The sequence below is a fragment of the Aphis gossypii genome, chromosome 2 (genome assembly GCF_020184175.1).
Source record: "Aphis gossypii isolate Hap1 chromosome 2, ASM2018417v2, whole genome shotgun sequence".
Classification (NCBI taxonomy): Eukaryota; Metazoa; Arthropoda; class Insecta; order Hemiptera; family Aphididae; genus Aphis; species Aphis gossypii.
In genome coordinates, this window is record NC_065531.1 from 9,376,465 (window position 1) to 9,402,160 (window position 25,696).

Sequence of the window (25,696 nt, forward strand, 5' to 3'; positions counted from 1 at the left end):
CAAAAATGTGTAATATTTCTGCCTATGTTGACGAATTTTGAATTCTTATCTATAACATATTTTGTGATTGGTTAGCATAACAGAAAATAAATCAGAAAAAATATGCAATTGTATGAAAGGCCTTGTGTTAATTCATTATCATAAATCATTGGAATTATTTTTTTATTAAGTATGATGTTAATTCAATGTTAATGTAATCTTAAGACAATGTATAATTATTAAGATCAATACTTCATAAATACTAAATAGAAAAGACCAAAAGATCAAGTCCATTTTATCAGCATTCTATTATTATTTTTGTCTTAGTTTTTAGTTTGATGATACTTCTTGGACAATAAATAATTATATTAAGAAATTTAATAATGATACTAATTAAATTATAACGCATATGGTTATTCTTTGGATATAATCTGTTCAATATAATACTATAGTACTTACTATAATTTATTGAAGTAGTTCAGTGGTTTATCTTATAAGTGCAATTGACAGGAAAGGGGTTACAAATTTTGTTTTGGCGGAAACCTGCGAATAGTTTTCCATGCTTCCTAAACATGATTGAAACATGATTTATATAAACAGGGTGTTTCTTTAACCTAACCTAACTCATTATTTCAAAACCTATTAATACTTTTGAAAATATTTTTTACATAATTTCCAGTGTTAAATTTAAATATTATTAAAAAAATTGATTTTTTATCGTTATAATTTAAAGTTTTTACTTTTTTGAATGACAATATATACATTTTTAAATTAATATTCTAAAGCACAATATTTTTCAGGGTATTGCGATACAAATATAAATATAAATTCAGAAGAATAGCTTGTGTTATAAGTACTTGTTACTATTTCAAATTTTGATAAAGGGAGTAGAGAGGTACGAGGATATCTTGCAAAATATTGTTCTACTTGTTCTAATGATCGCGGCTTACTAAACTTTAAATACTTATAGCTCATAGCTACTCGCCTTAATTTCAATTGATTCTTATACGTATTAAAATATTCCAAAATATATTCCTCTTAATATGAATATGAAATTAAAAATGTATTTTGTTGTTCAAAAAAGTAAAAAATTTAAAATTATAACAGTAAAAAATATTTAAAAATATTTAAACTAATGAGTGTTGTTCGATAAAAGGTTTATCCAGTAAATATATTTTTAAATTAAAGAAAATTAAAATTTAAATATTCGATAATTATGCATTACATTTATTATGATTTCTCTCAAAGTCCTTTTAAAAAAATACTGTAAATTGTCAACTGTGAACAACCAATGTACAAACAAACAATAAATATATATATATATACGATAAGTTAAGTCGATGATTTATCGCCGATTAAACATTATTTCAGCATATAGTGCAATATACCTAGATTAAATACAAATCGTACTATTGAGGTAAAATTATTCGACTACGATGATGACAATAAATATCTACGTAAAATTATATTGAGTTTTATATTTAATATTATTTAAATAAATGGGTTAAGAAAAAAATCAATTTTTTAGAAAATATTAAATATGTTTATTGTTTATTATGAGTATGCAAATCAATGAAATATGCACGTTTTTCTTAAAATTAACGAAATATGCATTTAGAATTTTTGATTTTTAAACTTACTATCGTATAGTTTGTATTTCTAGTTCGTTAGTTGTATGATTGGAGGAGAATATATGAAAAAAATTAGTTTTTGACAGTTGATTTTCTTATTTTGATAGGTACTTGAAATATTAACCAAAATTCGTATTATCTTTTTCTGTGCGTAGTAAAATTTTCATAATATTTTTGGATATTTTTGAGCTATGTATTGAGTATAGACATTTAAAAATTTCTATTTTTTTTTTAAAATTTTTGCATGATTAAAAAAAGTTAATTCATGATTTCTCATAAAGTTATTATTACTGGGATTACAAAAAAAGTTAAGCGTAATTCCACAAACATATTAATGAGCGTTCAAAGTTTAAATTTTGATGAAATTGAATATTCATGCATAAAATAACCTTATTAAATGGTTTTAGTTTTTTTGTTAAAAAGTATTAATCGTAAAATTCAAAACATTATACAGTTGCTAAACATTTTAAATTTCAATATTTTATGAATTGTGATATTTATATTTTATTTAATTATTTATAATTTTAAATTTTCGAGTGTTGTGTTAGTAAACATTTTAAGATTTGGTAAAAAAACTTGAAAATTTAATGCAAGATCACAAAAAAGTTTTTCTTTTAGAAATTTCACGAATTTAACTTATAATTCACGAACTAAAATTTTGAACTGGACATAGTCGTCAGTCGATGCAGATCGCCGTCGTTAAATTTTAACTAGGGGTCATGTAGGACAAAAATTATAAAATGCTAATTTATAAAATTAACATTTTTATATAAAATTTTCTATTTCCTTTGGTTAATTAGTTAATGATATGATATTTTTATTGTTCAAATTTGTACTTAATATATAGATATAGGGTGGTCGCAAAGTGAATCACCATATTTTATACAGATTTTGAGGATCGCGACACTAAAAAGGTTGAGAAACACTGCTCTATATCACTGCACTATTAATATTTGTTATTGATGCCATACAAACAAACAGTGGTGTATTTTCAATAATTTCTTGGGGGGGGGGATTAACATTTTAAAAACCCTATCTGGGTAACACAAATTGTAATTAAGATGACGCAACGATACTCCACACCAAAATAACCCAACTTTCTTAGATAGGTAGTTATATATAGACAGACAGACAATACAGTCTATCTGCATCGTAAAATAATTAGAAAATCCGTAGTAAAATATTAATTATTTGACATTAGTAACTTTTTTTTTTGTTCTGGGGTGTTTGAACCCGACCCCCCCCCCCGTAAATTCGCCACTGCAAACAAACAATAGTACATATGTGATATAATATTAAAATAATTAATAATATAATATGTGCAATGTTCTTATTAATAAAAAATAAATTACGTATGGTAATATAAATAAATAAATTATAAAAATATCCTTAGAAATGTTAAAAAAATCGTTTTTTTGTGAAAAAGTAATTTTTATAGTTATGCATTGATTTATTATTTAATCCAAATTTAACACATATATCATTGAAATCTATTCAATGGTTTATTATTCTAAGCCTGGTATACAGCAGAATGATTCCCCTTTGTTTTGAACAATTTTATTTAATGATTTAATTCTTGTTATAATGAAATATAGTATTCAATTTAATTTTTATATAGGTACTAGAACAATAATTAATTTGTAGCTTGTATAAATATTAAACAATGTTTGCATTTTGATTTTGATGACATATTTATGGCCTTTGTGCTTATTGATAAAGTATATTATTTTATGAAATTTATTAATGGTGTTTGTGAATTTGAATTCCTTTACCTAAACATAAATTGAAATAGTGAATAATTCATATTGTATTTAATGATGTTTATTAAGAAAACAATAACTAAAAAAAAAAAAAATTTGTAAAATTATGAAGATTAATATAGGTACTTATTAAAAGTGTGTTCTAGACCCATGTGTATTAATTGGATTTTATTATCACCTTAAGGACTTAATAATTGACTAGTTGAATTACAGTTATTTTAAATATAATATAACAATTATAAATTAATTAATTGACTATTAAAAATTGAATTTTGGTATTAATGTAATATAATATATATATATTATATATATATAATGTATCTTTATAATATACTTAAAAATAATTAACTTAACTATTTATAAAGAAAAACTATTTTTTTTTCAGAAGACAAATTCATGATTATTAAGCATAGTTGCATTGTAAATGTATTTCTTATGCCAAAATTCCAATTCAACAATGACATTCTGGAATAACAGAATAGCTTAAGGTGAGAACTGTTCTAAATAGAAAAAAATAATGATAGGTATGTACAGTCGAGTCACGATAACTCGAATTTCAAAGGAGGTAAAAATTAATTTGACTTATTCATTTTTTGAGTTACAAATATTGCATTGAGTGTATAAAAATTTCCTTGGGACAAAAATAAAATTCAAGTTATCGAGGTTTAAGTTCTCAAGATTCGACTGTATAATGTATTATAATATGTTATAAGACCCTATTGTTCCTTGTCTTTCCCACCTTAAAAGATGTACCTATTTCTTATGTGGTATTGATTGTATAATATTTTTATATATAATAAATGATTAATATTATAATGTTAGAAACTAACTTTTAGTATTTTACTGATAACATTTTTAGGATCATAATTTACCATTATCAGTCGTGATGTTCAATTTTATGAAAAAAAGTTCTGGTTCCCACAATGTGGTGAATAATGGGAGCAGTTCTGGATATGGGTCACAGGGTTCAGCCAATAATCAAACTGAAGAAAAAGAGCAAAGAAAAAAAATGAAGAAAATGCGTAAAGAAAAAGAAAAAAAAGAAAAAGGCAGCTTTAGTATGTCCTCTGATGATTTGTTAAGATTGGATGAGGTGAGAAAAACATAATATTGTTTTAAAATAAGTATATATAATATATTGTGTCATTTTCTTAGGTGAGGAAATCATTAAAACTACGTACTAGACGTAAAGAAAAACAAAAGTTGCCTAGTGGAATTACTGCAGATTACAGTGCCAACTTTTTTGCTCCATTAAATCGTGACGAGACTGACGAAGCGGTTCAAACTCCCCCTCTTCCTCCCCGCAGAGGCATTCTTAAACCTCCACCAATTTTAGAACATGGACCGTTACAGGATCTTGATTCAGATTCTCTTCTACAAACAAATACATTAAAAAATGAATTAATTGTGTATGAAAATGTTCCAAGAGTATCAAGTATTGATAGCCTTACAGACTCAACAACAAATAGTAGTTTTGCTACTCCGTTTAACCTTAGTCCTTCTGGAAATGATTATTTAACTGATGAGTTTGATGAAAACTTAAAACTTCCATTTATTCCAATCGTGAAGGTAGAATCTCGAGTATTGACCATTAATAGAAGAGCAGGACCTGGTAGTGATTTTGGGTTTTCATTAAGACGAGGTCTTGTATCAGAAAATACAGCAAAAAGTTTGAAACCAGTGATTTTTGCTGAACCAGGACAAGATAAAACACATTACACTGGTCTTCTTCCTGGGGATAAATTAATAGAAGTAAATGGTAGTCCTGTTTCTGATAAAAATAGAGATGAAATTATTGATATGATCAAGTCGTCAGAAACAAGTGTAACTGTTAAGGTAAATTAAATGAGAATTAACATTTGTTATTGTTATTACCAACTATTTATATTACTTGTAGGTAGAGCCAGCTTTGGAGCTTTATGAATTAAGTCAAACATATTTGAGCAGTCAAAATGGAAATACTTTAGTAAGTTAACAGTTATTACTTACTTGTAATTATTTGAAATCAACATTATATAGTAGACTCTCGGTAATCTGACGGGTATCAGATCAGAGGACTGTTAGATTAACAAAAATACCAAATTAACGTTGGTTTACATAAAAATCACATTTTTCCTATTGAAATACCTTAATTTATTTTATTAAAACATATAAATAATAATGTATAGTTACTAATTTATAACTGTGTTGAATTATTCTTTTGAAAAGACGGATCTAAAAAAATTATCAATTTTTTTTCTTTTGAAATAATGCTACCAAGACTTCTTATAATCGTTTAAACAAAAATAGTGAAAATAAAATATAGCCAGATTATTGAATGTACTGGATTATTATATAACTAGATTACTGAGAGTTTATTGTATTATATTATATTATTAGTATATAAGAAGTAATATACTATTTTAGTTAGAATTCTGCATTATGAGTTTTAGAACTAAAATAATTTAAATAATGAAAATTATTACTGTGTCTTGCATATAAGAGTTTTGAGCCATATATAATATATATAAGTTGATGGACACTAAAGGTAGTATTTGGTAGTATACCATATAAATGAGTTGGATGGGAAGAAGTAAATTATTATTCTTGTTTTATATTATTGTTATACAGTACACACATTATTAGACTTTATCTTACTATAAATTATTTGGCTATCAGAAAAAAAGTATTCGGGGTGTCTTAATCCCTCTTTACATGTATGTCCCAAGTATTCCAAGTAAAAATTGCATTTTAACAAATTTACTGTTGTTCTATATTTTATTGTTTATTGTCATATACTTAATTCGCATATTTTATTTCTTGATTCAATGATTAAAATAGTTTGATTGTTAAAAATTGTCTATGTGGGAAAGAACTTATTAAAATTAAATGAAAAATAATATTGCACAAACAACATTCTTTTTTTAACAGTAAAATTTGATTTCTAATTTGGAACTGTAGCCTTTTTTCTTTTATTTTTTCCTACATAATATTGTAGTTACAATACAATTATTAATGCTACTAATATAGTAACATTGTATTACTAGTACTAGTCAGTTACTTTCAATTATTATTTAAAATTGATCACGACATGATATTTTATACATTTATGATAAAAAATTGCCTATTTAAAACCCCTTAATAATACTTTAATACGGCGCTTAGTGCTAATATCATATTTTGACATTTTTCCCTTAAAAGTAAATTACTTGAATAATGATCCTGTCCTATGGAAACAACCAATTTTTTTTTGTCTAAAAAGACAATCTAAAGTTTTATTTAAAATTTTTTTTTTTAACAGTGTTTGAAATAAAATAAAATATCAGTTCATTGTGGTCTGTATTATATGTATAATAAAATAAAGTACCCTCCTTCTCACTTATATATATATTGTGCGCTAAATAAATGGAAAAGTATTAAAGTTGGAAATTAAAATATAAAATATAATTTTCAAGTTTTATAGGGCTGTAGAAAATTTGGAAAATTGCTATTTATAAAATTATAAAAATGAATCTAGTATTTAATATTTTCGAAAATTTATGAATTATTTAATGTCGACTCATTAATATTATTTATTATAGTTACTAATATTTAAAAACTATTTTAAGTATTTTAAGGGTATTCAGTCTGAATTTCTAAAGTATTTTTTACAAAATTAAAATACTGATATTTTAAAAATAATACGTTTGGGTAAAACAAAAGGAAAGACTTATTTTCATTAAAAAAAGTTGGTATTGCAGAATACCTTTTAAATGGTAAAAAAAATATTAGCATTTAAAAGTATAGTCCTCAGAATTGATTAAAATATTTACCTCTGTAGAAATAGCCAGTATAGGTATTCAACAATTTAAATTTGTATTACACCTTAAGTGTTTTAGACCAATAAATTGATGAAATTCAAAAGTATATTTGAAATCAATCAGCTATTCTAAAAATGTTTTTATATGAACGGAAGTAAACATCATGGTATTTTGATTTCATGTTGTTAAAATTGCCTATACTAACTCCTTTTAAAATCGTTCTATTAACTTCTAACCTTGATTTTATTATATTTTGAAGTTGTAAATTGATATATCTATTGCTCAGATGTGAAAATAGTCTAAATAGTTTAGCTGACTCCTTTAATATTAAATTAAAAAGTTGGGTATAGGTCTCCAATTATAAGTTATCTACATTCAAATACAACTTATCAATTACATAATTTATATTCAATATAACCATTGGTTAAACATAAATAAATAATTATCAATTAGCTTAATACCAATATAAGTTAATTTAAATATTTAAAAATTGTTATTGTGTATAGGAAATAATAATGTACATAATTGAAAAGAGTTGCAAATCAAGAATTTTTTTAAAATGTTAACTTCAAATGCTTATAAAATTATGTTTCAGCCTGCCCATGTATTTTCAATTCGCTTTATAAACAATTTAAGATTTAATAATTTTTTTATTAATCCTTTACAAAAAATAAAAAAACCAAAAATATTTGAAAATTGGAAATGTCTATAATGTCTTAAAATTAGTTTGACATTTTGAAAATGTTATTACGTTTTACAATGATTAGTATAAATTATAACTTTAAGTTGGCATTAACTAGATTACATTTTTTACCAAGACGATATTGAAATTCAAAAGTGTTGACAGCAAATATAAAATATTTTAGAATCTAGAAATTAGAAAAAAACCAAAATTTTTATTCAAAACAAGATTTTTACCAAAACGGTTTTGTTTTGTTGTTTGTAATTCAAACTGTAGTCTAGCCTCGAGAGATCTGTTGTATACTAACAATTTATACTAGAATTTTTCAGACATGATAGAATTTAAATCTATTGTTAATAAATTTATTCTATTAAATTAAATTAAATTGTTTTTTGATAAAAAAGACAAATATCAATTGTATTAAATAATTATGTGTTATGTGTATTATAATAAATTAAACAATGTTCCATCTAAATTTAATACCATTTATAAAATTATAATTATAATAATACATTATTAATTAATAATTATAATACACACAATATACATTATAAATACAATATAATAATAATATTTATCCACACAAAGAAATAAATATTTAACAATGTTTGTTTTGGTGGACATGTGATGCCATGGTAGGTATTATAAAATATTTCAAGGTTGTAGAATTAGCTAGTATACATTTATTGAATGGTTTTTAGTTTTCTATTGATCATCATATTATGTTAATAATTTATATTATGATGAACAATATAGATTATTAACGGTTACTAAAATGTAAATATAAATTATTTTTATTCAATAAACATTGAAAGTGTCAATATAATATAATAGCTCATTCAAGTTAATAAAATAATAACTTTTTTACATTCATTTTTGACGAAACAATTTTAGATTAAAATCGTATACTGTACTAAGACTATAGAACTTTTTGTTGGATTTTTATCCTATAATAAAAAATATAAAAATCATCATATTTTTTTAAAAATAATATTTTAATCAAAGATGGTATTTAAAAAATTTTTACATAGCCCGTTTTCGACAAAACTATTTTGTTATTTTTTGTACTTGATTATAAACTGTATAACTTTATTAAAATCTTTATTCAGAGACTTATATCTTTCACCAAACATTTGTATATAAATTGTTGGACTCATGATATAATTTTTGACCTTTTTGTGCTAGTCATACTTTTTGAAATTTTTGATTTTTTAGATACTGTGTGAAGCGATGAATATATTGATTTTACGATGCTGTGTGTTTCTTAATTTTTAATTTTTGTGTTTGTCGTCATTGTTTGAGGCAGTAAAATTACTGCAATTTTCAACTTTATGGCTGGTTTTTGGTAGTAAATTTGATCTTTATAGTTGGTACTTTGGAGTTTAAATTTCTAGTAATTTTTAAAATAACTGGGAAAAACAAAATTAAGAAAACACGTCAACTTTTATGTGAACTAGTTCTTAGTAGATGTTATAGAATCTCTATGAACCGTGTATCGATTATCCATGATTAGTTAATTTAGACAGCAAAAGACTAACTTAGGCCCAATATTCAAAAAACAAAAGAAAACAATCTAATGTGCTCGCCTACATCTTCTCTGCCGATTACTTTTTCGTTCCAATGATTAAAAAAAAAAAATTTGTATACTAAACAATTACAACTGCCTTCTGATCATATGATATTCCGCATTTCCGCAAGTATGGGCGTCAAGCCAAACTCTCTAATATACAACGAATACAAACTTTTCAACCTATATGTCTTAGATAGATTATTGGAGTCTCAGTCTCATAGTATATAATCAACTATACATAACGATATACAAATCCCAACAGTAAGTGAAGAAGCAATCCGATAATATGAAAAATTTCATTCCAAACTCTATTAAAACCAGGACCCATTAATCTCCCACGTGTCATCAATCATCATTTCTAACCACCCACCGCGAAGACTTAAAATAATCGCTAAGAGACGATCTTATTTAAATAATTATATATATATATATAAAACGATAGTTTTCCCTCAAAACCCATCAAATTAATTTTGAGGTACTATTGTAATCGATTTCCTCCCCTCAAGTCTATTCAAGCCAACTTTCATTATCTATATAGATTGTAAATTAAGCAATATTTTTAATAATATATGGTGATAAAAAATAAAAAATATTGGTAAGTTGCGTGTAAAAAATAAAAATTTGAATTGATTCAGCTTCATTCAAAAATATCCATTATCATTTTTTATAAGGATCTGAATTTAAAATGTTGATGAATTTGTATATTCATGTGAAAAATAGCGATTTTCTTTTGTTGATCTAATTAAGAAATGAATAATTGTAAATAGGTACCTACAACCTACCTGATACTAAATGTTTATTTTATCATTTCTTACTCATGTTATAAATTTTTTAATATTTTGACTTTTTGAGCTGTTTATAGACATTTGAAATTAGAAAAAAAATTTAGTTTTTTTTCATTAATGCCGATAAAAAATTTTTGCCGGGGTCAAAAAAATATTACAGAATAGAAAAACCTATTTTCTTTAATATTATTATCCTAAAATTTAAGAAAGCCCATGTTTCCCCTTTTTTAGTTTGTAATTTATAAACAATATTCATAGGAATTTTCCGCATATACCTACCTATTATTTACCATATTATACAATGATATTTTCAAAATATTTAGATTAATTTTAACCTATTTGTACCATAGACTTTCTGATATCGTTTTAGGTTAATAATAGTTAGTAGTATTATATGAAATAATATTGGATAGAATAGTTACTATACGAGGATTAAAAGTAGCAACATTATCCTTGTATATAGGATTTTTTCTTCTATTATTTTAAGGAAAAAGTTAATAAAAATAATATAACTGGAAAAGTCCATTACCTATGGTTATTAATTATTATAATATTTTTGCATATTATTTGCATAAGATGTAGGTTATTTGATTATACCATTGTACATAGATACATAGTTATAAGTAAGATTGTTAGAGAATAACATGGCAATTTTGTTTGACTGATTATTATTTTGAAGCATAATTAGTATACTTATAGATATGAGTATATTATGTATGTACTTAATAGATAATTTAGAAATTTGAAAGTCATGTCACTGAAAAAACTTTAGTTTGTGTCAAATTAAAATAATGTTTTGTTTGAACTTGTATTATTGTTCTATATATTTTTAAAAGGTGTATAGATAATTAACTAATTAGCAATGGTACCTTAATATATTTGTTTTTACTGACTTTAAACAGTTTAAATATTTAATAATATTTGATGTAGGTATGGAAAAAATTAAACTGCATGTTACAATATTTCATGCGATATACCTAGCTAATACTGAAAGTTATAAAATATGTTTCCAATTATCACATAGGTAGAATGAGTGTTTACACTGAATAATATGGTTTTTAAAAATAATATGTGTTACAACAATGAATATAAACAATTATGTTGGGGTATATTATGTATATTATATACAAATATTTAATATTAATTATTATTTTTATATTTAAAATTTGGATTGCTCTGTTAGTATATATCGTATAATACCTACTTAAACTCTATTTACAAAAATACCATTTGAATGACTCATAATTTACTTAGTTAACAATTTATAATTTAAAATGTATTTAGTATTATCTTAAATATATATTTTATAAAAATGTATGAATGGGCATTAAAAAAGTTATACCTAATATGTATTACCTATAAGTATAATAATATAAATTTTCTATAGATGCGTAATTATAAATTGAAGTTCCCGGGGAATTATCAAATAAGTGTTGGCTCATCTATTTATTTTATCAACATTTTTTAAGTTTTGCGATTTTAAATAATACGTAGTACCATGTCTACAGACATACATATAGATACACTCATACTGATAAAATAAAGTTTTATATAACTCTGATTCATTTTGCGCTATTTACATTTTTTCTACTTATAATTAAAAATTCAGCTTAGCCCATAATCTTATTATATAAAATATGATATATTTTTAGACCTTATAACAGTATGACGTAAGTTTTAAAATAAAATTCAAATTTTTGTGAGTATAAATTATATTTATAAAGGTCGAGGGCCCTTCCAAGTCTAGGACCCTGGAGCATTGCCGTGTCTTGGGCATCCTGTAATTACGCCAGTGACTTTCCATTATATACAGCAAGGATGGGCAACTCAAAGTTACTTTGAGTTACTAGAGGACCAATTTTTAGGAAATTAAAATTTAGCGGGCCAGATCATAGAAAGCAAAAAAAAGGTCATTCAAAATATACATTTTAATAAGCATTTATTTTGATAATAATAAATAAATACCTAGTCATTCTCCCATGAAGTGTTAAAAGTTCCATTTTTGTAATCGATTTTACGCTTTTTTACGGACAAAACAATAAATTCAACTACGGCATTACACGAATGTACAAACAGATATGGTTAAAGGCTATATACATTATACACACCATGTGTGTACCTACATACGACATACCGCATTATGACATAAAGACATTTAACGATGTTAAATACCAGATAATTATTATTATATTGATAAGATAAACGTATATAGAGTATAGACGATAAACTTTAAAATTATTTGATGTAATTTGGAAATGTAGGACAGGCCATATAAAAAGGCTCGCGGGCCGAATCCGGCCTTTTTAAATAGCTTTTTAAAATATCTATTAAACATTTATAACGTCTACAGAGGTTATTTATTTATAGTTAGATACAATTTGAGTATAGATTATAGTAGCAACAAAATATTTTTCAATAAATAATTCGTGATAAATTATAATTCATAAAAATATAAATTGAAGATAAGATAAAAAGGTATAATGTAGTATATACATTGAAATGCGTCATCTATATATTTCATGTTATAATATATATAATATATAATATAAAATCTATATCTTCACTATTCAGGATAATCAGTTTAACATTTAAATTGCACATTTAATTTTTTGTATTTATAAATATATAATGATATAATAATATAATATACTGATAAATGTTAACGATATCCATGTGTGATCTAAATAATTAATATAATATCTTCAAATTATTATCTATTGGATTGCGTGTGTTAGTCATGAATGTGTAATTCACACGAATTAATAAGTTTACAGATAAATGTATACAAGATTTGTTTTGTCATAGTACTCGTTTCATTTCAGAAAACTACAAACTTGCAAAAACGATTTGGTTGAAATTCTAAAATCGTTAAGAACAATTTGAATAGCTTAACATCATTAGCAGTAATTTTAAGTTGGAATTCAACTACACCAAATTGTGTAAAGTTCCATTTATTTAATAATATATAGATACAAAATGTCGTTATTTATATACATTGAATATATTCATTTAATATTAAACTCTACTCGAAACGGTATAGTGGAAATCCGGCTTAAACCATACTATGTAAACGGAGGTATGACAATCATCTCAATAATGGATTTATTTACCATGGTACTGTATCAGCCGATTTGACTATGGTCCACATTACATACGGTATTCACAAACTATAACGGGTATATACCCATGTTCGACTCATCTATTTCACTTTTTCTTCGTGTCTGTCTTGCCGTTTAATTCTCAGGCAAACTGATTTGGTTACATTATCTGCTCATTAAGATTATTGGTGTGAAGTGGGACGAAACTCAAATTTATTATTTTTAAAAATCTATAAAAGTAATACTTGTTAAATAAATTCATTGTTCAATAGGTATTTGGGAAGTTATACTCTTATTATCTACTTATAAGCCCATATCTAATAAAAATTAATTTCTTACAGCTAGAAGAAAAGCTTGGATAGTTGGTAGGATCATTAAATAATATTTATAGTAATTTTGAATGTAAATATATAAAAATCTGTATAAAAAATTGTCGTCCTTACAAAAGTGTCTCTCGCCCCCACTCACTGGACACTCTTAAACACGTTTTAGGATCCAATAGAATGATAATAGATAATAAATTATCCTAGACATATGTTTGTGCTCTTTTATATTATGAATCATATAATATAAATTAAAATTTATAATTGTCAATATAGTTTGATAGGTTAATATAAAAATGTCAAAATTTGACATTTTTTGTTGTTTTATTAATCCATTAATTTAGTTAAGTTTTAAATACACATAGTTAGCTTTAATCACGATGTCATGACTTCTGCTCGTTTGGGTTGTCTTTATAGGCGTAATATGTATATATATAGTATAATATAGTGATGAATAGTTCTAGCTTTTAACTAGCTATTACAGCTTCTAAAAGTAATATAATAATTGTAAAACCTTGGTATTTGTAATTAGCATACATAGTTTTGCGAGCAATTATTATTAAAATAGTTGCCAGTGTATATATAATCGCTATATGTACCGAGTGTGTTCGGAACGGTATATAAACGTTTATGATTGTGGCCGGCGATGTATTTAAGAGTGGGTAGCTATATAGAGTGCGCGTAGAAAGCCATTGTATACAATATAATATCACCCAGCCAGAATATAAAACGAAAACAAAGGCAATATAATATTATGTATATAGGTAAAAACTAATAATTATTATTGGCGTGAGTCCGAACTCTAAAGTGGAATCGCGCGCGCAACTCAAAGTCATATTATAGAAAACGTGTTGACCGAATAATGAATAACGAAAATATTTCGGTCGGAGCCTATAACAATAATAATATTATGCCGTTCATTATGCATACCTATACGCGTATTACCGCGGTCTATCGTGAACTACGGTTTTAAAGAGACCGTCGACGCGCTTTCGGATGTGGTCCTAGACGGGTGCAGTTAATATTTTATCAATTAGGCTGCCGTTTATCGTTTCATTAGGATTCTAGTGCTGTCGTCGTCACCGGGAGTGGAATATCACGCCCTCTCCCCAACCGTCGTCCGACCTACGCCGTGCGTTTCATTGACGGCGGCAGCCGGCCGCGCTAATCAGAAAAAAAAAAGAAGAAAAAAATCATACACACTACACCTATAATATATTTCAATGTGTACGGCAGCAGGCCGACGGTGTGCGTACTCGCGGCGTGCCGTCGTCGTTCCGTCCGCGCGCCAGTCGCTCCGGTGACCGTTGTCGAGCACGGGCAGCGCGCGCGTGTGTGTCGCTGTCGAGTGTCGCGAATTTCGTATACGTAAACGAAACGCTGCGGCGCGGCGTATCGCGCGTATAATAATATTAATCGTAGTATTATATTAAACACAGTCGTCCGCGTCTATATCGACTCGAGCTGCAGCGGTCGAGGTCTGAATTAAAACTTTTAAAATTATATATTATTACGTTTACACTGCACGTCGTACTCGCCGATTGATCGCTTCAATACGATATACGTAGTGATTTATTTACAAGCGTCTTAAACTTTTTTTTGCGCGTCGTCGACGATTTGTGTGTGTGTATAGTGGACGGTCCGCGCCCGCGTTTCCGTCGTCTTTCCGTACCTACACGAAACATGTTAACCATGCCGCCGGGCGCACTGCAAGGTCAGCGGTCGGCGGGCCCACCCAAAGTGGTCGGCGAGATATTGAAGCGCGGGGCCGGCCCGGCGGCTCCGTCGCCGACGGTCGCGGTCGTCGAAGGGACCGCGCCGGGGCCCGGTCGGAGGCGCCAACAGCCGTCCGGGGTGCCGGCCGCCGCGGCCATGGTGTTGGCCAAGGACATGGCCACCGGACGCGGCAAGCCGTCATCCGGCATCGCCGCCGCCGGCTCGCATAGCCCCAGAGCCGCCCGGCCGTCGGCTGCTGTTACGGTCCGCCCGAAACCGGTCCCGCCCTCGGTGTCCAGGAAAACGGTGGCGACTGTCGTCTGCGGCTCCAGCAGGAAGCCGCAGCAGACGGCCAACAAGTGTCGTCGGCCCACGTCCGCCGAACGTGTCAAGGTATATATATATACAAACGCTCGCATATGTATATATGGTATCTACAGGGTGATATAATTATGTAAACATATCGTCTGCGTTTATATATAGTGCGACTATTGCTTTCACTCCTTTTTATCTGAACTCGAAAACACCGACTTATATGCTATATAGTTGGAAATTAAAATATTTGTTCGGCGTTTTCTATATATAATAATGGGTTAACGATTTTAATTAATTTATCTGCTTTCGGCTATATGCCATAATTTGTTTGTTTTAAAAAGCCAAGCACAAACAACTATTGTATAAAATAGATTTTTTTCTTAAAAAAAGTTAGTGTCAATGTTTTTTTAGCTCGATTAGAATACGTTTTTTGTGACGTGCATAAAAAAAGTGTTAGAATGAGAAAAACGTTAGAAAATTCCCCTATATATTGTATTATTATATTTATATAGATTTACACCGTTGCGCCTTGTCGTGCCGTGAACGAGGGTTACATGCACAGCGTATTATAATAATATATTATACGTAGGTATAAGTGTGTACGACTGGTTTTCGAAAACTACAAATCGCCTTCGACACGTCCCCGCAACGGCGTACGCAGGGTATTTATATACTATAGAATGTGTGGAGTGATATAGTATGTCATTATAATATTTATAATATATGTTATGCCTATAATGCCTACACGTATGGTTGGGCGTTATTGCGATCCGTTTCTGTCGTGTCCGCGACAATTGTGTCGTAGGTATATATTATATTATATTGTATTATTATGCAGGTTCCCTGGTTCTGGACCGATTTCCGGCCGTTTCGTGATTAAATAAAAAACGACTTTTTATGATATAAATACACGTTTTCAGACGTTTCGACGTATCGTACATTCGTACGCACCGTAAATGCATAATAATAGACGTATATTACTCTTAAATACATTCATATTATAATATCGTATTATTTATTACGATATAAAATTATGCTCGCACGTTTTTATTGTTCGTTTTGTTTTTTCTTTATGCGCGTTTAACGATTTAAAATTCGAAAACGGCTTTCCGGAAGTTATCGCTTCATTAGTTTATATTATGTAGTTGTTTAATTTTGTTCGCTCAAACAACGTCGACTTTTAAAAACTGTACACCTACTTACATTTGTAGTACAATTTAATATAACGGGATTCATCAATGCTAATGAAGAGACACATGCATTGTTTTGGACGGGACGGCATTATTATTGTACTGCCGTCATAAGAATTTATTGACCTCATTGACCATTTGGCAAGATTATGTTATATAATATAATATAATAATATATTCTCGTTTCTCATACATGCTTGAATGTATATATGTATGTCGTGTGTGTTCTCATGTATTGTGTATAATTTTGTAATTTGCGAATTTACCAGTTTTTTTTCTTCGGTTACAATATACTGTAATATGTTGTGTTCGGTTTTCTGTTTTATCGCGGTTTAAGGATCAAACCTAAACGTTCAAATATTTCAAATACCTTATCGTTAATATTTACTTGTATAGGATCGAAAATTCTTACCAACACGATTATATCGTCCATATATATCTAATTTTATTTTATTAAATTATTACCCAATTAATAGTAGTTGTCCATACTCTACAGGTCTACCGTCTGCGGACACGTGGTATTATGTTTATCATCTCATGATTTGATATAATATAAACACTAGCTATAAACCGCTATTACTCTTAAACTATTTTAAATGTACCTATTATAATTTTTAAATAAAATCCTGCAGGTGTAAATTTTATTAAAACCTGTTTTTAATTTAAAAAACATTGTAGATATCCTATAATTTCATAATATTTAAAATGTGGTGAACGTATTAGGATTGATTTGTTATAATCTGTCTTCGATTGTGTGAAAAACGTTGCAGTCTTATAGTTATAGTTATAGTGATTATTTTATAAATTTTTTAATGTGCGTGTATTATCCCTTTATTATAATTTATTTTTTCCTAAATTATATACTTAAATGTAGGTGTTGTTTTTCGTTACAGTAACTTCAATCTAAACGTTAAATTGTACGTCATCGTACTCTATAGAAGTTCGTCGAGTATGCTCTTCGTATTCGGGTTTTCCGTGAAAAATATTACAATGTAGTATGGTGTTTATTTTTTAGCTATAAAAAAGGTTAAGGATTTAAATATTTGACATATTCATGAAATCTATAAAATATTAGGTACGGTTCAATTGAACCGTTAAATAACCAAACTATACATGACTACACGTCAATGCTCTTATTGAATGCGATCGTTGGCCGTTGTATCATTATACGTTTAAAATTGATTATTTTATATTATATATAGTGCGTAATAACTAATATCCTAGTCAATTAGTTTTTAATTGGCAGGTACATTAATTTTGTTTATTATTACTGAAACAGTGTTAAAGATCCTTAGATTTTTTAACCACAACTAAAGTAAATTAATTTGTCGAGTTGTCAGTTTTCAACTTGTTGAACATAATATATTGTAATTAAAATAATCAAGTGAAAACGAGTTAGTAATGTTGTATATATCTGTTTTTTATTTCCCTTACTAGGTGTGTGTCTATTAAGAATCAAGATATTGTCTTTTTAACGAGTTATTTGTTTAGTGAATGCTCCATTGATTTAAACATTTAACTATTTTTCGGAAGATATATTTATTGGAATAAAATATAAAATCATCGAACCGATAAATAAAAACAAACAATGTATTGAAGTTTAAATGTTAGGTATATATATTATCTCTTAAACTGTATTAATACTGTAAATAAATCCAAGGTATTTTTATATTTTCATTCATAACTTAAATTATGCATAAATTAATATATTTTACAATGATTAAAAGATAATTTAATGAAGATTTTCTGGTGGATGGTTATTTTTTACATATTTAATTATTAAAATAATGTATATCCTTCATATTTCATATAATGTACCTTCATATAAATATTTAAAAATATTATACAATACATTTTTTGTTTGTTTTTAATTAATTATAAAATCATTTAAAGATAAATTAATTGCTTTAACTAGGTATATTATATTTTTATGCCATTTATATAATATTACAAGAATGATTTACTCGTAGTTTAAGTTTATAATAATTGCATATTCGTTGGTATCTACTCTAATATGTATAGGTTATATTTACACAATGTATTAATTTATTATTCTTCTAATTATGTATTTCTAATAAAATTCGAATAAAATTCGATTAATATTCGATGTTTATGAAAGAGATTACAAGAAATATGAAAAAAATGATTTACATACGTATATAAATCTCGACATCTCGTGTATAAAAATATAATATATTTTTAATTTTATTATGATAATAATTTAATGAATGTTTTTTATTCGCTTAATTTTTATTTATGTTTTGGCATATAGTCTTATGTAATTTGTATACGCATGTTAGTTTAAATGATAACATAAACAAGCTCGTAAACACGGTAATCTAATCTATAGTTTCTTGTTTATTCACAATTCTATTATACTTTACCCAGGGTCAAAAATGTCTGTACATATACAGTTGCATCTGTATTAAAAAACTGACATTAGTTTTAACAACTATAAACAAAAAAATTTCGAAATAATTTTTTTCTTCTTTGTCTTTTAGTGGGTACTAGCTAGTTGCTATTGTTTATCTATCTTATAGTTTCTTTGCATATATTACACATAGGTCATAGGTACATATATTTATATTCATTGATGTATAATATTATATTGCTGACAAAAATATTATAACAACAAATATATGGATTTAATAACAACATTTTATATTTTTCACTATAAGTAATATGTAAAGGCAACGTTAAGTTCTCGTCTAATTAAATAAAACGTGTTAATGATGGTGTATTATTAAAGATTTACCACCTATTTACACACTTATAATTCAGTAAAAACCTCTCTCCGTAGTTTAGTTCACTAATTGTAATTTAATTAGGTATTTAAATTAAGTATCATCATTCATCTGTTTTAACTATTATAATTAAAGAAAAGTTTCTTTGTTTTACCTGAAGCTTTTTTCATACTTTGATTTCTAAGGAAGTTGTTTTAAATCTTTTTTTTTAAATATTAGGTTATTAATAATAATTGATAACTTTCTTAAAATTCAAAATATTGAAAAATCTGATAAAATACTGATATTGTTGTACTTTTTAATTATTATAAAAAGTTATGTTTCCTTAATTTTAATAATGAGTGGAATACACAAAGAGAGATTTAAACTATATTATACGTGTGTAAGATTTAGACAAAAATTATACTAGTGTGCTTTCTTAACAATATTAACTTTCCGAGAATATTTTTATTCGCATTGTTATTTTTGTGTTAGGAAATGTTATAGGAAAACATTTTTCTTATCTCTCTAGCAGATGCAGTTGCGGTCATTGACCATTAAGGCCAGACATACTGACACTGTTTTTTATTCATTAATACTCACGTGTTTCTTTTATTATTAAAGATATATAATTTTTGTTCATTAACTGTTTGAATAAAACCACAATATTATTATTCTACAAACATTTCTCGTAGTATGAATTTTGGTTTTATTACATTTTGTGTGATAATTATAGTATCATAATATAATATATTATATGCATATATATATAATTTGCTCATTACTTTTTTAAGTAGACCAAGTCCATTGACTATTGACAATAAAAATTTAATAAATTATATAATAATATGATTAAATATATATGCAATTTTGCATATATTATGTGAAATGTGTCCGTTTACTTTTTAATCGCAAATATAGTTACCCTATAATCTCAAGTGGCTCAAAATACTTTCAATACTTTCCTTCACTTTCTCTTAATTATTGAAGAATGTTACTACCTGAAGTTGTTATTTATGTTTTATTTTACTCCAAATATTGTATTATAATTTATCAACATAATTTTAGAACATTTGCATAGTAATGATTAATAACACGCATTTATTCATACATTTAATTTTTAGGTTTCAAAGTTGGAACCAGAATCGAACGATTCGCCAACCGAATTAAATTCACCCGATACCGATGCATATTGGTTAGTTCATAATGAAGGATTTTCGCCTGTAGAATACACAAGGAAAAAAAGTTCAGATGGTTCATCAAAAGTATTGGTCAAAGTTTTTGGGGGTAAAGAATATGCTGTCGATGAAGAAAGTCTAGAAAAAGTAAGTTGAAGTATTATATTGGTTGGAATATTGATATATAATATTAGTGTATTATTTTTGGGAATTTGTTAGAAAATGGGTATTAAAGATCTATGAAAATAAAGCTAAAAAAAATTTCTACAAATTATTTAAATAGTCATTAAAAACGATTTATTTCTTGAAAAAGTTGCATTGTTATAGAGATTCGATGCTGACCGTTTCTATCTTTGTCTACACACACAGAACATAGACAATTAGACTTGTTATTTATCAAACGTATTGTTTGATCTAGAAAAGTGATAAGAAATATGAAAACCGATTGGATTTTTTTATAAGTCTACTCGAAATTGACTTTTCCATATTTTTAATTTTTTGATTATAACTTCTTCCAAAATTGAGGTATATCAATTTTTAATTTTTTTAACTATTCATTTTGGGAAAGTCGTTCTCCAGTAGACAAATTTAAATTTGTTAACAGATTATTTTTATTGTTTCACTAGATCATTTAGTATGTTTGGCAAAAACATGTCTACATTTCTGTACCATGTATGTTTGAAAGACAGAAACGATCAGTGCCGAATTCCCTTTAAAAGTGTTGTAAAAAATTGTTTCAAAGTTAATTTTATTATTTGGATAAACTAAAAATATACAGTATAATAAAATTGTTTATGTTGGGTGTACAATTTACGAGTGTATTCATATTTCATAAAGGAATTAAGGTATCTATAAGACTGTGGTATTTTTTTTTTTTGTTTCGTGTTTAATCTAGAAGGGAATAAGCTAATTTGAGCTTTAAAAATTTATAAAAATGAAAAGTTATAAAACCATAATTAACAAAATTAAAAAATAATATCTTGTTTATTTATCATATCTTGTATGAATCATAATAGACTTTATTTAGAAGTACCTAATGTAAATAAAAGATTTTAAACAGTTTTGTTCTAGCTATAACTTATAAATACCTTATTTTTTTATTCAGTCATTCTACGTATTTTATCGTGTTTATTGTAATTATTAACTTTTTATAATTTTTAATTTTTACCAGTCACCCGCCGAATTACGAATCAGAAAAATTAAACATTAATATTTTTAGTTTACCTAAAATCATAATAATTGTATTTTTATTGTATATTTTAAAAATTTGAAGTAACTTAAATAGTTACGAGTTAACTTAAATACAATTTAAAAAGTTAAACGTTTAGTTTTTATTTGGTTTTTATTAAACATCAAAAAAAGTGTGTAGTCTTTAAAATGTAGGATGAGGCGGGTAGAGGACAATATAATATTTATAGTTAGTGAGCTTGTATGTATAAGGACAAACATTAGACAAAATGTAAAGTATTTTTCTAAAATAGGATAACCATTTGTTTAAATAATTATTTTAAACTCATTAATTTGTTGTAGCACATATATTTATTATTTTTATTTCTTAATTTTAGATGAACTCAGTAAAAATGCAGTTGACTGAAGATTTATCACAGTTAAACTATTTAAACGAGTCTAGTATTTTAAATGTAGTACGCAGCAGATATACTTCAAATCTTATTCACACATATGCTGGACCTACAATGTTAGTAGTTAACCCTGGATCTCCATTAAATTTATATACTGATAAGGTAAACACATTACTTGTGATTTGAAATAAAATGTAATTAACTATTATAATTAAAATTTTTTTTGTATGCTTAAGGTTATGCATATGGTTAAAAATCTTCATAAGATCAATAAACAACCACCACCTCATGTTTATGCTATGGCACAGTCTGTATACATGGCAGCTGTAACTACACGTCGTGATCAGTCTTTAATTCCTATGGGATGTCAAGCAAGTGGAAAATCAACTTCATGTAAACATCTATTACAATATCTTGTACAAACTGCAGTATCTCCTAATAAGGTAAAATAAAATAATTTATGTGTTTTAAAATATTTAAAGTTAGTTGAATTTGTATAACTAATTTTCTAAATATATTTTTAGGTGGTTACTCTTGAAAGAATTGAAGCCATGTGGACAGTTTTAGAAGCTTTTGGAAATGCGGCGACTGTAAATAATCCAAATGCTACTAGATCTGTACATCTATACAGCATTGACTTAGATCAAGGGGGACAAATTGCATCTATGTCCATTCAAATGCATTTTTATGACAAATGGAGGCTTATTGATCATCCTCCTAATGAATTTTCTTTTCATGTATTCTATTACTTATTAGCTGGTATAGAAAATATTCCTGCTCTTCGTAAAGAATTATATTTAGATCAAATTAATGATGACTTAAAGGTATGTAATAATTAATAAAATTATAAATATAAAAAATGTAAAAATACTTTTAAATATGAGTTTGTATGTATTATAAATTGTGGCAAAATTAAAATTTTTGTTTAGGGAGTCGATAAAAGTCAAGCAGCTGTGGAGTTTACTAGTCTTCAATCTGCTCTGATGATCCTTGGATTCTCAAACACTGAACTCAAGGCAATCTATGCAGTATTGGCTGCTATTATACATCTTAGTCACACAAAAATAGTTAAAAAAGGTGACAAATTTAATACATTTAAAATAATTAATCTATATTTATATTTTATTACATGTGCATTGTATGTTTTTTTTATTATCTAGATAGTATATTTAAAGACAAAGTACAGTGGACTTGGAGTAATTCAGATGCAGCAAAACGAGCTGCAAAATGTCTTGGTGCTGGAAATACTGATGATTTGTTTAGCTTAGTATTTCCAGATACTGAGGTATTTAAGGAATGTGATATCGGTGACCAACTAAATGCTTTGATTGTTGGGCTGTATACAGAGACATTTAATCTTGTAGCTTCAATTATTAATCGGTATAATTATTTTATAGATTTTTATATACATAAAATATGAAAATTTCAATTTTTTAAAGATTTCCTTTTTTTGTTACCATATTTACTGAATCGTAATTATTATTTATTTTTTCAGTAAATTAGCTCCATCCATCCATTCTCTTTGTTCTATTATAATTCCTGATTATCCAGGATATGTTGTTAAGTCAAAGTCTGCATTAAGCATGTTTGATTTTTGGACAAATTATCTTCATGAGCGGCTATTATCAAGTTATCATAATTATGCTATAGTTGCTCCATTAGAAAAGTATAAGATAGAAAAAGTTGAAACAGCTGCTAGTTATGAAGCTGAGTTTTGTGCTGAAGATCACATGTTAAAATTATTTGTTGGAGCTAAAGGAGCTGTTGGTTTTGGTCGCAGCCCATCAATGGTAGATCTAAAACCTGAACCATGTCCTGGTTTACTAAGAGTTCTTGATGATACAGCTGGTGATACTAATTTAAATGATCGAGACCTCATTGAAAAAATTCAAAGTTTATCCAATGATAAATGTTAGTTACATTTTATTATAGATCAACTTTATATTTTTCTCTAAAAATATATTAATTTGTATGTATGTATTTTTTTCATAATTGTAGCATTTTCAAACATTTTAAAAAATGGTAACAAACCAAATGAATTCACTCTGGTTCATTTTCGTGAAACCATTCCAATTACATACAATATAAATGGATGGATAAATATGTGCCGTGATGGCATGGCAAAGACAGCATTAGCACTACTCCATGATTCATCTAAGTTAGTAAAATAATGTTAAATCACAATTTTGTTTAGATTTTATTGTCTAAATTTTATTTTATTTTTCATACAGTATTGATATTTCAACTGTATTCTCCAAAAATCGAGGTGCTGGTCTTACAAGTACTCTAGCCATTGTAGATGGAACTCAGTCATTGAGACGCATGTCTAGTATTCGACGAGCTACATTTGGTAGTCTCAGTACAGCTGCCACGTTGAAAAGAAAATTAACATGTGTTCAAATAAGATTTGCAGTGGTTAGTAATATAATTGAATAAGCATACATTTTTCTTAGTGTTACATGTTGTATTTGAATTTGATAGGATGGTCTTGTTGAAACCTTACGGCGGACTGGACAACACTTTATTCATTGTTTTATTGCACAACATGAAGCTGGTTTTACTAACCGTACTGATGTTGCAGCTACTAGAGTTTTTCATTCTGTGTATAAATTGCAATCAATCACATTGAGCCCTAATTCCAATAAGCCGAATCCAGAACCTGTTGACATACCACTTTTAAGACAACAAGTACATTTACTATTTAGTATTGGGAAATTGTTTGAAATTTGTAAATATTACAATATTGTTGTTTTTTTTAGATGCGTGGTGCTGATATTTTACCTACTATCCGGTTTTATAAACAAGGATTTCCAATTTCTATGTTTATTGCTGAATTTATTCGCAAGTTTGCTGCATTTTTACCTACTAATTTAAAAACGGATGATTCAAATAACACAATCAAAGATCACCGACAATGTGTTTCTGAAATTATGAGCAAAGCAGATTTAGATGAATCATTGTACAAAATTGGGATTAATCAAGTATGTTAAACATTAATATTCATTATATGAATAATTTTAAATATTTAAGTAATGTATTAAAGCATATAGACTAATACAAATATTGAAATATAGAAATTGGGGTAATAATTCTGTTTACAAGTTGTTAGATAGATGTAAAATATTTTTTAAAAGACTCATATTTATAATTATAAATAATAATTATATTTTGAAAAGCATAAAACATAAAATATACAAAGTATGAAATATTATTGCATACATTTTTAGGTTATATAGTTTGATAAATCAGTCAATTTCATGATCAAATTTACATACAATAATTTTATTTATTCTGGTTTTTATTTCTTCTAATCATAATATTAGGTATGTGTGTTTTTTATACATACATAATGACAATGTATATTTTTACAAATTATCATTCATACAG

The 25,696-nt window shown here is 26.8% G+C and overlaps 1 protein-coding gene across 4 annotated transcripts in view; it reads left to right on the forward strand.

Moving 5' to 3' along the window:
* Positions 1–25,696, forward strand: part of LOC114120362 (unconventional myosin-XVIIIa-like) — a 51,618-nt gene that overhangs the window by 6,265 nt on the left and 19,657 nt on the right. For 3 of the 4 annotated variants that reach the window (XR_007604361.1, XR_007604360.1, XM_050201546.1), the window contains exons 2-16: positions 3,756–3,858; positions 4,230–4,463; positions 4,526–5,206; positions 5,268–5,336; positions 20,676–20,876; positions 22,295–22,471; positions 22,546–22,752; positions 22,834–23,133; positions 23,239–23,386; positions 23,470–23,689; positions 23,805–24,220; positions 24,308–24,467; positions 24,541–24,724; positions 24,791–24,997; positions 25,069–25,290. Coding sequence is in view for 2 of the 4 variants with exons in the window: in XM_050201546.1 (XP_050057503.1) it covers positions 4,257–4,463; positions 4,526–5,206; positions 5,268–5,336; positions 20,676–20,876; positions 22,295–22,471; positions 22,546–22,752; positions 22,834–23,133; positions 23,239–23,386; positions 23,470–23,689; positions 23,805–24,220; positions 24,308–24,467; positions 24,541–24,724; positions 24,791–24,997; positions 25,069–25,290 (3,399 nt within the window). In the remaining 2 variants the exon portion in view is untranslated. Of the gene's footprint in view, positions 1–3,755; positions 3,859–4,229; positions 4,464–4,525; positions 5,207–5,267; positions 5,337–14,872; positions 15,717–20,675; positions 20,877–22,294; positions 22,472–22,545; positions 22,753–22,833; positions 23,134–23,238; positions 23,387–23,469; positions 23,690–23,804; positions 24,221–24,307; positions 24,468–24,540; positions 24,725–24,790; positions 24,998–25,068; positions 25,291–25,696 lie in introns of those variants that run through there. The other variant, XM_027982242.2, reaches the window with a different exon arrangement.